At 38.7% G+C, this 15,385-nt stretch overlaps 1 protein-coding gene across 1 annotated transcript in view; it reads left to right on the forward strand.

Moving 5' to 3' along the window:
* Positions 1-3,653: 3,653 nt before the first annotated feature.
* TTC8 (tetratricopeptide repeat domain 8) overlaps positions 3,654-15,385 on the forward strand; it is a 39,529-nt gene continuing 27,797 nt past the window's right edge. The window contains exons 1-3 of the mRNA XM_038138572.1: positions 3,654-3,966; positions 10,278-10,307; positions 13,237-13,357. Of these exons, the coding sequence (XP_037994500.1) occupies positions 3,859-3,966; positions 10,278-10,307; positions 13,237-13,357 (259 nt within the window). The 5' untranslated portion in view covers positions 3,654-3,858. The remainder of the gene's footprint in view (positions 3,967-10,277; positions 10,308-13,236; positions 13,358-15,385) is intronic.

Consider the following 15,385-nt stretch of genomic DNA (forward strand, 5'->3'; position numbering starts at 1 on the left):
GCATTTATGAGGAGAGATAAGGCTGAGTATTATCGTTACTTATTCAAGAAATAAGTATGATTGATTGGTGCACAGAAGATTCCCATGGGAGACTTACAGTCATGGGATACAAAGTCAACCCATAGCATCTATGTTTTTAAAATGAAAGGTATATTAAGTGTTGATGGGTCCTGTCTTACTCTCTTCTGTGCATACTTTGTAAGAAGCTAATTCATGTATCTCATGATACGTGAGATACATTTAAACTCAGAGTTTAAATATTAAGAGACTGGCAAAGAAAAGTTATAAGAACACCTGGAAATGCAAAGCATTTTAGGCATCTCAATCATTTATTCTAGAGGAATGTAAAAAGATGAAAAACATTAAAGATATCTATCCAGAGGTAGTATTCACTGTTAGTTTTAAGTGTCCTTCTTGGCAAAAATGAAAAAACTATTCAAATAAAAGGTGAAAATGTGAAGCAGATTTAAATCTGTAAGCAACATTTAATTGTGACATGGTATTGAACAGTTAATTGAATCATGTTTAAAATCCAGTACACAGTTATAGTTGTCACAAAACATATTTTAAAAAAGCAATTATTCAAACCCATGTGTTTTCTGAATAAAGATAAATAATAACTCATTCTGTTCAGTAGAGCTCCCTGATATTTTCCTCTATAAATAGCTATAGTGAGAGTTTTTATTGCAGCCTATCTCAGGGACAACTAGTTTTCAATTTAAGAATAAATAACAGACAAAAGAGGAACTGACCCTTATATCTGATTTCTGAATTTTTTGTTCTTGGTTCAAATAAATGAAGCTGAGGTTCAAATTACCTATGTGACAGTGATACCATCACAATACTCAAGCTGTAAATAAAGCAGCACCACTAAATTTCCTGTCCATTCACAGAGGATGACAGTAGTCACTCAAAACATCCCAGATAAGGTCAGGTCACCTCTAATACAATGAATGTGCATAGTTACACAAGACAAGCACATGACTTTTCTTTAATAAATGCTGTTGGTTTGTGTAGTTATGTCACATACCTATCATTGTCCCAATATAGCACTGACTCAATAGACATGGAGGAATTCATTACAGCTGGAGAACATTTGACTATTACGATCAATTAAGCATTTTTATCTAAGGTAACGGAAAGGACTAACCACTAGACTACAAAACTTTTGGTAAAAAAATGCAGACAAGCCTATATTGCACTAAAGCCAGACAAATTCCATCTTTCATAATATCACACAATCAGACACTTCTTGTAACATTTTGCATGGCAAAACAATTTTTCCACCTAGACAATCTCTCCCAGGATGCTATTACCAAATTCTGTTTTTCTTTTCTGTCAATGTTAAACAGAAAAATTACAGTTTGTTCTTCTCATACAAATGAGGTACATCTCAGGTGTAATTCCCCAAATTAATCTTGTTGAACTTCCCACAAAATTAATTTTCCTCATTTTGAGAGGGTGGGTGAAAGAAGTGGACAGGTCTAGCAAACTACGGTGTCATAGCCCTGAGCTCTGGGAAAGAAACAAAGCATATTCAAAATAGTTATTTTTCCACACTCTACACAAAAATATGCCAAAAATAATTCCTTAACATTGAGATTTAAGCACTACTAATGGTACTAAAAACAACCACTGATTTCCCATAAGCCACTGAAAAGCTATCTTGTGATAGATAACACTTCCAGCCACATGGCAAACCTGTGCTGGAACAGGCTCCTTGCAGGACCTGTGGCCTCATGGAGAGAGAACCCCATGCTGGAACAGGTTCATTTGTGACCCCATGGGGGGCCCACACTGGAGCAGCTTGTTCCAGAAGGACCTGAATATAATTCCTGGCTGTTTAGCTTCCATGCAGTTACACTGGAGAGGGCCTGACATACAGGGATCTACAAAGAACACAAAGACAGCCACAGGGACTTTCTGTGCTGTATTACAGGATTTTAGTAAGTTAGAGAAGTGGAATGTGGCCACTGACAGAGATTAATATTTGGAGAAAATACTGGTTACAAGTTCAAATTTGGGTATTTCAATGATCAATATAAATGAGAATCCCCATATTAGAAAGCTCAGAGTATTCCACCACACAGGAAGTGAAAAGCAGTATTACCAGTGGAAAAGACTTCAGAGATGATATGCACAGGATGACCTGTAGGCCAATACCAGAGAAAAATTTTCTGGCTTCATATATCATGTAGAAACTGAAAAAAACCTCCTTATCTGCAACCAAACAGAGAACAAAAACCCCTTTCAGGGGGTGGTTGGAAAGAAGGAAATTTGATTTTCCTGTCATTTGCAAACTGCAAAATCTCATTGTACAAAAGCCGAAGAAGCATCTTGATCTAATTGCTACCACAGGACAACATTAGTTCAGCTTGATCGCTAAGTGCAATGAATACCCTTCCCAGCAGTGTAACAAACAAAAATTGCTGCAGAACCATCTTCCCCTTCCTTTTGCTAAGAAGCTACGCAGCAGTAGCTACCTGACTTCAGAAGACTGTGACCTTTCCACGGGGTCACAGCTTCCTTTGAGCAGCCACCTGCTTCTTTCAAGCATCCTCTGTCCCCCCACAGTCCTCCACGGGCTGCAGAGGCACAGCTGCCTCACCATGGTCTTCACCACAGGCTGCAGGATCTCTGCTCTGGTGCCTGCAGCTCTGCTTCCCCCTCTTCTTTACAGACTTTGATGCCTTCATAGTTGTTTCACATATTCTCAGTCCTGTCTTGAGTTGCAGTTGGGCAGGCTTTTTCTCCCCTCTTCAAACTGTTATCCCGGAGGTACCATCATTGGCCTTGGCCAACTGGACATAGGGGGAAGCTTCCAGCAGCTTGTCACAGAAGTCACTCATATGGGCTCTCACCCAAAGCCTTGCTATGCAAACCCAATAGACCTGTGCACTGTTCACAGGACAACTAAAGCAAAGCTGTCTGTAACTGCTACTTCAGTTCAAGCCACTTAGTCCCATATTCTGAATAAGTGATAGTCCTGGGACCGCCACTTCTGCCTCTCCATCTTTATACCTGACCTTGATCTTGCTAGCCTAGGTATTAATTTCATGCTTCTTGGACAAATTGGTAGTTTAGGTGAGACAAAAGCAATAAAACTAGAAAGATCTCTTTAAATGGCAACAATATGATTTTAGCAATATTGTTACTGTTCATCCCTCAAAGATTTTCACACCACAAATGCTGTTGAGCATCCCTAGGCATTTTTAATTTTACTTCAGTTGATGGTTGCAATCACCATTTTATAGTACATATAAACCAGGAGCAATTGTAGTCTAACTTCTAAATCTCTAAACATCTCGGTCTGATCATTTCCCTGCAAAAACTAATGAACTAAAGGAACTGATAGAGTCTGCAAGACTGAAAAGTGTTGTTCACAGCAATCTGTACTTTTCTCAACCAGGGCTCCATGGCTCTACAGGACATTTTACCCAAATATGGATTAATGGATTGTATTATTACTGTTTAGGCATTTATTCTAACTCCTCTAGATAACAGGACAGAAAATGACAACAGTCAAGAACAGGGGGGTTATAGGAAGTCTACTGATCCCGCTATTACAAATCAAACTCTGTTTTCAGTCACCAGTGTAACAGGCCCACGGGAGGCGCTGGCAGGGAGAGACCCGGCCAAGAGCGGGCCCGCAGCTCCGCGCCCGGGCTCGCAGGGCAGCCGCCCGGGACCGGCAGGGCCCCGGAGGCCGCCCGGAGCCGCCTCCCCCGCGGCCGCAGCGCTCCGCCCCAGCCGGCCGAGGCGGGGCCCGGCGGCGGCACCAGCGCGGCCCCGCTCGGCGGCAACGCGGCGGAGGCGCCGGGGTCCGGCCGGAGCTCCCGCCGTGCTCCCGCCGTCGAGATGGGGCTGGAGCCGCTGTTCCAGGCCTGGAGCTACTTCAGGCGGAGGAAGTTCCGGGAGTGCGCGGATGTCTGCTCGCAGCTGCTGGAGAGGCCGCCCGGCGAGCAGGTAGCGGGGGCCGGGCCGCGGCGGGAGGCGGCGGCGAGGGGCGGCAGCGGCCGCGTCCCGGCCGCCTCGGCACCCCGGGAGCCCGCCGTGCCTGCTGCACCGCCGGAGGGGCCGGGTGCCACCCCGGCAGCGAGGCAGCGAGCGCCGGGCCGCGCCGAGCTCCCGGAGCGGGAGGCCGGGCAGCGCCGCCTCCCCGCGCTCCCGCTCTCCCCCGGCCCGAGGCGGCGAGCCGGCGCTGCGGCTCCTCCTCAGACACGCCCCGGGGAGCCGGCCCGGCCCCGGCGCTGGGAGGGGGGAGCGGTGCTGCGGGTACTGCCGGAGTGCTGCCGAGGCAGCTGGGCGGGTCGGGCTCTTCCAAACCAGAACTTTAACGCACTCAAGATTTTGAGGAGTTAAAGAGAGAAGAGCTGAGATTAAAAATCAGGTCTGCTAGGGATGTTCCTGTTGATTTAATACTGATGTTTAGATATCATAGCTGCTGTATGGACCAAATCACATAAGGTCAAGAGATATCCATTTCAGCTCAGCTCACCTACGAGCCCTACCTTGGGACAGGAGGCATTTGCATACCTCTTTCTCCTCTTTTTTCCAGCTGCAGAGTCTCTGGAAACGTAGGACATGTTTTTCAATACCGACATATTTCCCACCCTTTTGTAAGAGCAAAGGATTTGGGAAAGTTGTTTCTGGATTAATGTTTAGAAACATGTAAACATTTTTATGCCATGTTTTAAAAGCAGTAATTGAATAGTCTTCATTTTGAATACTTTCCAGTAAATTTGTAAGTCTCAAAGCATCCTATAGACAGATGTTTTAAGAATCTTGAATGCAGTTCTTTTTATCGCAAAGGACAAGTCTTTAAAGAAGGCTGCATGGTCACACAATAGTGTAAATATAAAGCACAGTAATTGTTTGAATTAATTTAGGGTAGATATTTAAAATATTTTTTTAATGTTTTGTACTGTAAGGCACCACCAAGGAGCCATCAGCAGAGACATTTTTAGTGGAGAGAGTATTCCAAGAACATTATTCCTGACCCCTAAATAGAACTCATTATTAGTTCCATGGTAGTGCTGTAGTGCTGTATTATTTATATGTATTTACATTATTGGGTCTTTATATATGTGTTCTTTGCATATGAAAGGACAACACTTGATTTGTGAAAGAAACTCTTGGAATAGTACAGATAACAGTAAATAAAAGTTGTAAAGATCATGATGCTTCTGTTGCTCTTAATTTATAAAGTTTTTAATGAGTAAAACATTTTTCAATCTATGATCTCAACATGGGAATGTAAAGACAACTTCATTTCTACTCTGTGCTTAAGCTCAAGTATAAAATGGTATTATATGTCATGTTGGGCACCAGGAAACCAGACAGACAAATGACAACACTTGCAGAAAGTTTGGATTATGTGCAGCATGAGGAATACTCGGTGCCTTTAATCACTGTGCCATCTGTTCTTATCCTCTTGTCCCATATTCTGCTAAGCATGTGCTTCCCAAGCTCTGCAACCAGGCAAAGAGGGATCTTGTAGGAACAGTAGCCTCTTCACTGTTCAGGGACTCACTTTGAACAGCATGCATTAGGATATCACTTAAGCTACAGGAGCTGGTGTCCTTTAAAGACATGCCCAGGTTGAGTTAAACAGTGACTCTTACGGGTCGGAGCTTTTTCATGCTCAGGCAACTGGCCTTCTCCCTTCTAAGACATGTAATGTAACAGCAGGTAAGTAAAGGAAGAGACTAACATTGCCCAACTGGAGGGTGTTTTCATGCCTGAAAGGGATGGCCTTTCCTGGTTGTAAGCATGCACTTTTTTCCCCATCTCATCTGCTAAGTGATAGCACTGCTCCTGCTCCATTGCATCTGCAGCAGTGTCCTAGAGCTATGGGCTGCTGAAACCAGCTTTTTACAGTAGCCTTAGAAGTAGGTGCATTTTTGCCATGACACTTAAAAATGTAGTAAGGAATTTTCTTGACCAGTATATCTTGACCTATGTCTTGATTTGCCACTCCCTGTACATACAGCTTAGTAGTCGGGATATGTTTGTATCCCAGTTATACTGACAAGAAGTTCTCCTTTAAGAACATGGGAAATGATGATATAAAGATCTTAAAAATAAGTCTACTGATGATCCAGTCAATAGTCACATGTGCATACATTTTGAGGCTATCTTAATTGGTGCAGAACTTTCTTTGAACCCTGTCACCAGATGCAGTAAGCCCTAGGAGGTTTTTTAAGTACTTTGTTGACCTTTTAGCTAATTAGGCATGAATCAGAGATTTTCTTACATAGCAGTATCAAATACTGTGCCATTATAAATCTTGAATTCTTGAAGGGCACAACAACAAAATTGAAATGTTTTAAAATCAATGAAGTTTTCATGAAGAGTTCTTAAAAAATAATATTGTGATAGAAGAATAATTACAGAATCAGAGAATCACACAAGGTTGGAAGAGGCCTTCAAGATCGTCGAGTCCAACCCATTCCCTGACACCTCAACTAAACCATGGCACCAAGTGCCACATCCAGTCTTTTCTTAAACATATCCAGGGATGGTGACTCCACCACCTCCCTGGGCAGACCATTCCAGTACTTTATCACTCTTTCTGTGAAAAACTTTTTCATGATATCCAACCTTTATTTCCCTTGATGCAGCTTGAGACTGTGACCTCTCATTCTGTCAGTTGCTGCCTGGATAAAGAGACCAACCCCCACCTGACCCTACAACTTACCCTTCAGGAAGTTGTGGAGAGTGATAAGGTTGCCTCTGAGTCTCCTTTTCTCCAGGCTAAACAACACCAGCTCCCTCAGTCGTTCCTCAGCTGAATTAGCTGCTATTGGGTTACATCGTGTGGAAGATAGAAATTTTTTTTCTATAAAATATCGTGTGCATTTATTCATTTAAGAATTAGAAATATAAAGGGTATTGGTAGAATTCACTTCTATGTTATCTCAGGATAAATAAAAACTGTATTTTGTGTGACTGGCATTTGGTCATGGAAACATGTAAAATACTGGTGTTCAGTTTAATTATTTCCTATTGTAAGCAAACAGGCCTTGTCTTCTGTGTTTATAGTAATAGCATGACCTAGAGGAAATACAATCCAGAACCGTCTCTGTTGATCATCCTGATTAGTCACCTAATCTGATTACTCTTTGTGTTCCATATGTAGGATTCAAGGCAATAAACAGAACCCATATGTGAGGCCTGCTCTAGTTTAACAATAGAAAAAAAAATTGCCTGATATAATTAATAGACATATAGTGGATGTTCTTCCTTTAACTTGACTAATGGTCTTCTATTAGGATTTGCTTTTGTTCATTCAGCCTTTCTTCTCCCATGTTGAACTTCCAGCTGCTGTAATTTGCATACTTGTTTTTGTAAGGTCATAATAAAGCCATCATGGTTATGTTTATGGGCATTGAACTTGATTTGGAAAAGCATCTTCAACTGAAATCACTTACTGGTGCAAGAGACTGTAAGTTTATGCATGAAAATAGTAACACATAGAATGAAGTCATTGTTCCTGGGTAAAGGTTTGGGGATTTTTTTCTATGTTTCTGCTCTTAATCATTTGAAGAGCATTTTCAGAATATAATAATTTTGATATTTTCCATGTATTAAATTATATTCACCTGAAACTAATTGAAGAATGAAGCCTTATTATAATATAAGGTATGTAATATATCCCCTCTTCCAGGCTATAAGCATCAAAAAACTTAATCATTCTAAGTATTTTTGGTATTCAAATAAACTGACTTTGCATTTTAATATTAAAGTGCCCTCAGTGGATTTAGGGATCTGGATTAAATAATTCCTTCATTGGTTTTACAATCTTTTGTCTTTCAAGGGAGCTTTATATGTGTAAATGAATAATAAATTTGAGCTTTTGTTTTGAGAGACAAGCTTACAGGGCAATGCTATTTGTTAATCCTCTCAAAGAACTCTTTATTTGAAACCTAGTTCCTGTGGATTACTTGCATGTATAGCAACTGCTGGATCCACCCATGTTAAAGTATGTTATATTCTAATGTAATTTTTGTTATTGCATACTTTTGTTTAATCTGAGGATCCTGTTACCTGCTTGAGAGTTATTTAAAATCTAAAGTTATTTCTTGTCAAAAACTGAAACAATGTGTTAGTATGTGTGAACAATGCATACTCTCACCTACAATTATGAGAGTGCAGTGGTTTTACTATTATTTATCAACTCTACTTTTTTGCCAAAATCATGAGTGATGTAATTTCTGAATTTTATAGTAATATAAGTGCTCTTGCATAAGCAAATTAATTTGATTTTTAAATTATTTTTAAAAGTAATGAACAGTGCCTAAAGTAAGATACACATCTGTAACATCAAGGTGTTTTTGTATCAGTGTTGACATAATATTCCAAACTTGTCCTCATTAGTTACTGTAGCACATATGGTATGGAAGACCACCTACTGTTCTTAAAACCATCTTCATATGTGCTGTAATACTCGGACACAATGGGGTGAACAGAATATAAGCTGAAAAATCTCAATGTCCTTTATTGCTTAGAAAGCTGAATAGTTTGGTTTTTTAAAAAACAACTGCTATACATAAAAGAACTGTAGTAGTTAATTTATCATTCAACTAAAATGCGAAGCCAGTTTCAGTGCCTTAGTCACGCCGAGGTACATCACAGTAAACTGAGATTAATCCCTGAATTAATGTTTAGTTCCATAGAATGCTCAGTGTGTAAGATGTGTGATATATTCTAACACCACAGAACAATTTTTGGCTCCAAATACAATCCTTTAAAGGCCACAGATTTCAGTACTCTACAGAAGGAAGATGTTCTTCACCTGTATTCCAGGTCCCTGCTGACATGGAATTTACTGAGTAAAAAGGTTCAAATTGGAAGAAGTAGACCTTGTCTCATACTACAAAGGGGTGGTCTTGACATTGCCATTCTCCTGGTGGAACAGAAGCCAGCTCTATGTCTTGGCTCAAAGCAAGCCAGCAGCAGGGCAGTGCTTGAGCTGGGAGAAGACATTGGTGTGATCTAATAGCAGCCTTCCAATACATACAAGGAGGTTATCAAGAAAATGGAGCCAGGGACCACTTGCAATGGTGCAGGGAAGTGAAGGAGGCTTTGGCTTGGTATGAAGAAAAACATTTCTCTATAAGGATAGTCAGCAGTGGAACAGGTTGCCCAGTGGCTCTATGCAGCCTCCATCCTTGCAAGTTTTCAAGATCCAATTGGACAAAACTTTGAGCAACCTCAGCTGACCTCATAGCTGACCTTGCTGTGAGGGCTTTGGACTAGAGACCTTCAGAAGTCCCTTTATAGTCTGAATTACTTGAAGATTGCATATTCAGTCCAATATAGTTGGTTTAAGTGTGTTAGATTTACACAATGCCACACACGCGAGAAATTTTGCACTACGTCTAGGAACAGATCTGACACTACAAAAGACTAATAGTGAATTAGAAAAAATGACATTTATCGCCCACCTTTCTTGTCTAAAGCTAAAGTAATACATTAGGATAAACTCATCCCCAGTCCCTGGAAGTGAAGGGTTGTTATCTACCCTTTAATATTATGTAAACATGATAATTACACATTAATTGGTGATAAACCTACATTTTTTCCTGACAGTATTTACTCAATTGTACCAGAAGTTTTCAAGTGGATGCAAGTTCCGGCTTTTTCACTTACAGTAAACTTAATCTGGTAGCTTTTCTTTTGGTTTTTTTTTTTTGGGTAGTGCAACAGGCTGTTGATTTGACATTTATTCCACTTGCAATATTACAGACCAAGTGCAATGAATACATCATTTTCATCATAAAAGTACCATGAAAAAGTGACAAAATTTTCTTTTGTCTTCTTGAGTGGCATCATTATGATCACCAGCAGCAGCTAAAAAAAAGTGTGCAGAAATGGATTTTATTAAGTAGGCATTCTAAAGACCATGGTGTGGTAATCTGATTAATTTTTTAGGAACTGTGCATACATCTTCCAAGTTCATTTTCTTTTAATGTATCATTTTTCATCTTCATAATGCTTGCATGTTAATCTAAGATTTGACTAGATTCAGCAGAAGCAAGAAAGCAAAGGTATCAGAAAGATACACTTACTGCAAATTTACTTTCATTGTGATAAACACTGATTACCTTCATAATGTGTGTAAGTTGAGGTAATTTAGTAAAATGGAAATTTGGATATATGTGTCACAGAGAAAATGTGCAAAATGAAGTCACCATAGAGTATAAATACACTTGTGTTGTTGTTTTTATTGTTTGGCATTTCCATTCCTTAGTTTCTATTTTCTCTCTTTTCAGGAGCTTGATTCTGAATACACTGTGTTTCAGGTAAATTTCTTTCCATAAATACAATTATTAGATGCGATTGTTGAGAAGAATTTCTAATACACTGAGTACTACTTGTTTTGTAGTTAACTCCTCAATAGCATTTTTGTTGTTGTTGTTGTTGTTGTTATTGGTAAGGCATTACTTTTGATAAGGGGAAGATTTTTGATATTTTGAACAGGCAGCTTTTATATTTGATAGAATTTTATTTCTCTCATATTTTTCCTACATCTTTTTTCAGCACTTCAGTGCTTTCTAAAAGCTAAATTGAATCTACCTTGAACTGAATGACCTTCATCTGCAGATGAGATTAGGAAGAAAACAACATGTATTCACACACAGAGCAATGTTTGTGCTCTTAGAGCTCACGTTCATGTTTTATTTAATGCATCTAATGGTGGGCTCTTAACCATGCTCTTCCTGCTCTTGCAGCCCAGGCTCACTGCCTACCTTGTGCAGAGTCTAGGAGCCTTGTAGGTGCGTGATGATGAGTTGCATAAGTGAAGGAAGACTGAGAGTAGCTAATTAATTTTCACTCTGCCCACATTAGCTCTAGATTATTGCAATGGCAAGAATAGTATTGGGCAGGTGATGGCATCTTTTGGCTCCAGCCCGCAGTCAGAAGAGAGAAAATGCAATGTGAAATGGCATCTTTAAATACAGCTCCATTACATAGTTTGCAGGTCTTTACTCCATGAATTCATGCAAGGTGTTTATGTAGAGAATGGTTTCACTGAAACACTACTGGATATCTTTTTGAGAGTAATTATTACCCTTCACAATGTAGTTGTGTTCTGGGGTTTTCGTTGTGTATGGAATAAAATTTATTGTAATAGAAAGAATTATTGGAGAATACAAACTCTTGGAAAAGTATGTTACCATGTTCAGAGAAAACAAAGTTTATATTTTTAATTTGGTTTTTGGACTTTTCAGGAAAAAGAAGAAAATACTTGATTCAGTTACAAACTTCTCATCAACTGAGTGAAAAACACTTTGTCACTTCTCTTTCTGGAGTTTAGACTTACATGCTGTATACTGTATACTTGTGTACTGCATCACATTTCTGTACCTCTTTAATTGCTATTAGGAATTGTAAATTTTGTTCTGAGTTAAGCAAGCTCAATTTGTTATATTGTGAATATGTGGTCTGTCTGAAATGAGCTTCCCTTTCTTTTTCCAAACATATAAATGCCTTTCCATAAAAATGCATTTATCTTCATAAGCTGCAGACATGGTGCTTATCACAAACCAAAATTATCAGTCCCACACAGAGAAAGCAGATAATCTGTAACCCACAAACAGATGTTTAAGTAAGGAATACAGTGTGATATTTGAATTTTTTGTTGGCTGTGAAGCCTTAGACTATGAGCTTTACACTGGAAGAGATGCCTAAGGAATCTATTTTTTATGACAGATATTTGCCCAGTAATGACAAAGAGACATGTTGATTTTAAAAACACATTTTCACATGTTAATTAGTGGAAAAATCACAATAATACACTTATGCCTTTGTAAAGAACTGACCTCAGTTTTAGCAATTAGTGTAGAGAAGTTACTACTTCCAATTTCCGTGAAAAGATCATTACTATGGGCAGATTTTCTTACTTCTAGTAAGAAATTAGCCTGTGCTTGGCTATGCAAGAGCTCTAATTGGAGAATATTCCCCACATAGACATGGTCATGTTGACTGCAGATATGCATGTCTTTGAGAAGAACACAGTAGCATCAAGGTGTTAAAAATTCAACAAACTAAATACTTCATAGAATCATGAAAAACCATTAAGGGTGTTGAACATATAACAGAAATCTCAAAATTAATTAAAGGCTGCCATCCTACTACATAAGAAGAAACTAAAAGAAAATAAAGCAGATCTGGATTATGACTGTCTGGCCTAGATTCAGATCATCCTGCTGAATTCCCTTTTCTTCATTCTTGAACAAAGATTTCTAATTGTGGTTGAATCAGCTGTCTGAAGTCCTCCTTCTGCTTGGAAGAAAGCACTTTTTAAAAGAATAGTTAAATATTTCAGCATCTTTAGATACGCTTCCTTTTTGATTGACACAGATTTGCATAAAAGTATAAGGAAAGTCTAGAGGAAAAGACAGAGTGAATGAGAAGTGTCTTCATTAAATTATTACTTACATTATTAAATAAGCCTGAGTTTCAGATCTTCTCATACCTCTTCCTTAAGGAACAAACATTTCCATGTGTTTGACCTTTATTTCTATTAAGATAGTCTGTTTCTATTTTGAAAGGCCTCCTTAGCCAGTATTAAATATGCTTTTCCTCCAGATTGCTGTACTCCGTGTTAGAAAGGAAGCAAATCTAATTATTTTGGCAGTGATTTTTACTCTGGAAAATTTATTATTATCTGTTCAATATCTGATGGAAGATCAGAGATTGGTCTTGTGACTTCCTGTATATCATGCCAGTTCTATGAGTACATTACAAGCATATCAAATTATCAAAGTGGTTGGACCTGCACTTTGTTGGTATTTCTATGTGGCTACTACTGATTTTTCTTGTTTTCTTTTTTCTCCCCACTGATTTGGTGTCTTCACAGTCTACACAAAGCTTGTCACATAGGCTAGAGTTATGCTTGCCTTTCCATGCTGCTCAAATTATCCTCCAAGACATACAATGTAGTAATTTGCCAGTTCAGGTCACTAAAATGGATTCCAATACTCATATAATCTGAAATGCCTGGGGTATATATTTATACAGTGTTTTACAGCTGATGCTTTGAACAAAGGACTTCGTCTGCTTTTATAACTCCATCAGACAGATGGATATACTCAGCTGTTTTAAGTCAATACCTTATTCAATCCTAATAAAGCTGTGAAGTGAATAATAAAGAAATGATAAAATTGCTGATTAGGTTATTTACTTAGTGTCTTGAAGAAATTTTACTTTTTACGTATCCTTATTCAGGCTGCCTGGAACCTGAAAACACGAGCTTTGACAGAAATGGTGTATGTGGATGAAATTGATATGGATCAAGAAGGAATCGCGGAGATCATCCTGGATGAAAATGCCATTGCTCAAGTTGCTCGTAAGATTGACTTTCACTTAAATACATTGACTCGACAAGAGTTTTTTTGGCCATCTCTTATGTCGTCTAGAATAGTACAAACTGAGGTGACCTGATACAGCATTTGGTATTGGTAAAAAAAGCGTTTTAGATTGTTTTATGGTTGCATGGCAATGTTGAGATCCACCATATGTTCTTCATGTAGTTCTTAGGCCTGTCAGACAAGAGTTCAGACTGTGCTCAATCATGTTTAGTCACCTTTTCCTCTATTTGAGGAAATGTAGTGAGCATACAAGTGGTCACTTGCTTTTTCCATCAATATATTGATTTCTTTTACTCCTTTCTGGCTTCTTTAGGCATTGTGGGAAACTAGAGAAAAAAATCTGCCCTCAGTGTACTGTGAGTTTTATCCATACACCTGTAGTGTAGACAACAGTCAGATATCACCTTTTGGCATCATGTCGTGTAAACATTGTCTGAACAGATCTTCTTTCTGCTTTTTTCTACTTCATTTTTCTATTCCTTCACAGAACAGTTCTTCAGCTCTGCCATTGTTTCTTCTATGCAATTATTTTTCAGCTTCATCAATTCCCTTCCAAGTGGACAATAATTAGTTGTCTTCTACTTCTTTTTTGGTAGTATTTGTATTTTTCTATGTTTCTTTAGTACAGTTCACATGGAAATTTTTATATAACTTATTAAGCGTGGCTCTCAACTATGTACCATGTCAAGGATTTCAAAGGAAGAACTGGACATAGACCAGAACTGATACTTGAAGTGTTAAAGGCTTTTCTAATCTGTATAGATGTAGGCAATTGCATATCTATCTTCTTACATTTTCTAAAATTTTCATTACATGCTTGGTCACAGTCAAGCAGTACTGGAGATGTGTTTGTACATTGTGATCAACTAATTATGAGTATCTGTCTTAAAACAACACAGTAATAAAATCTGGAGTTTAATTTGATTTTGTGCTCCCTGTGGTAGAGATTATCTTCCAAGAAAAATAATTTGATGAATACTATTCAGAAATAAGGCATTCTGAAAAATATATTCATGCTATGTTGAAACGGAAAAAAAGGTGACTTTCTGGATAGTGTGTCACAGATTTCAAAACCAAAGAAAATTATTACAATATTGTAGCCTGCACTTTTGTATCATTGAGATAAGACTTTGCTATTCGTGCTTCAAATCTGCTAGGTGTACCTGAGCTAGTATATAATTTTTTAGAAAGTATAAGAACTCTCCAAAGATAAACAACCCCCTGCGGTCTTTTGTAAATTATTAAATTTAATAGCTTTTATCAGTGTGCCATGTCTTTAGTGGGAACTGTCAACTATAACTCCACCTGTTGTTTCTTTGTGAACATTTTATGTCTGATGCAAAGTTATTTTCAAAGGTATATTTCCCAAGTATGTAGTTAAATCTGTCATTAAATCATCCAATGATCTTTTCTTTGATAAACTAAACATTCTGAGCTATATCTTTTAATTTTTGAGTTGAGTGTTGAAACTCTTTTCTTAAATCTTTCTAGTTATCCACTTGTCTTTTGTAGTCACCACACCAGACAACAGTCCGCTAACATGCGGAAAACATGTTTTTCTTCTACACCTTGATTTTACTTTCTTTATAGGTCTGAGGTGTTCTAATGTTACCCGTTTGTATACATGTTTTGAAGAAAAACATGTTTTTCTTCTACACCTTGATTTTACTTTCTTTATAGGTCTGAGGTGTTCTAATGTTACCCGTTTGTATAAAAGGTAGGCACAGAAATCGCTAAACAGAGCGTGAGGATGACAAAGTCAGTGGCGTCTAGTGACAGGATCAGAGGCAGTGGGCACAAACTTAAGCTCAGGAGGTTTCTTCTGAACATCAGGAAACATTTATTTGTAACTGTGAGGGTGTCTGAGAACTGGCACAGGCTCCCCATGGGGACTCTGGAGTCTACCTCCTTAGAGCTATCCAGAAACCATCTAAACAGGGTCCTGGGCAACTGGATTCAGGTGTCCCTGCTTGAGCATCATTGGACCATATGACCTCCTGAGGTCC

Source organism: Motacilla alba, chromosome 5, assembly GCF_015832195.1.
Source record: "Motacilla alba alba isolate MOTALB_02 chromosome 5, Motacilla_alba_V1.0_pri, whole genome shotgun sequence".
Lineage (NCBI taxonomy): Eukaryota > Metazoa > Chordata > Aves > Passeriformes > Motacillidae > Motacilla > Motacilla alba.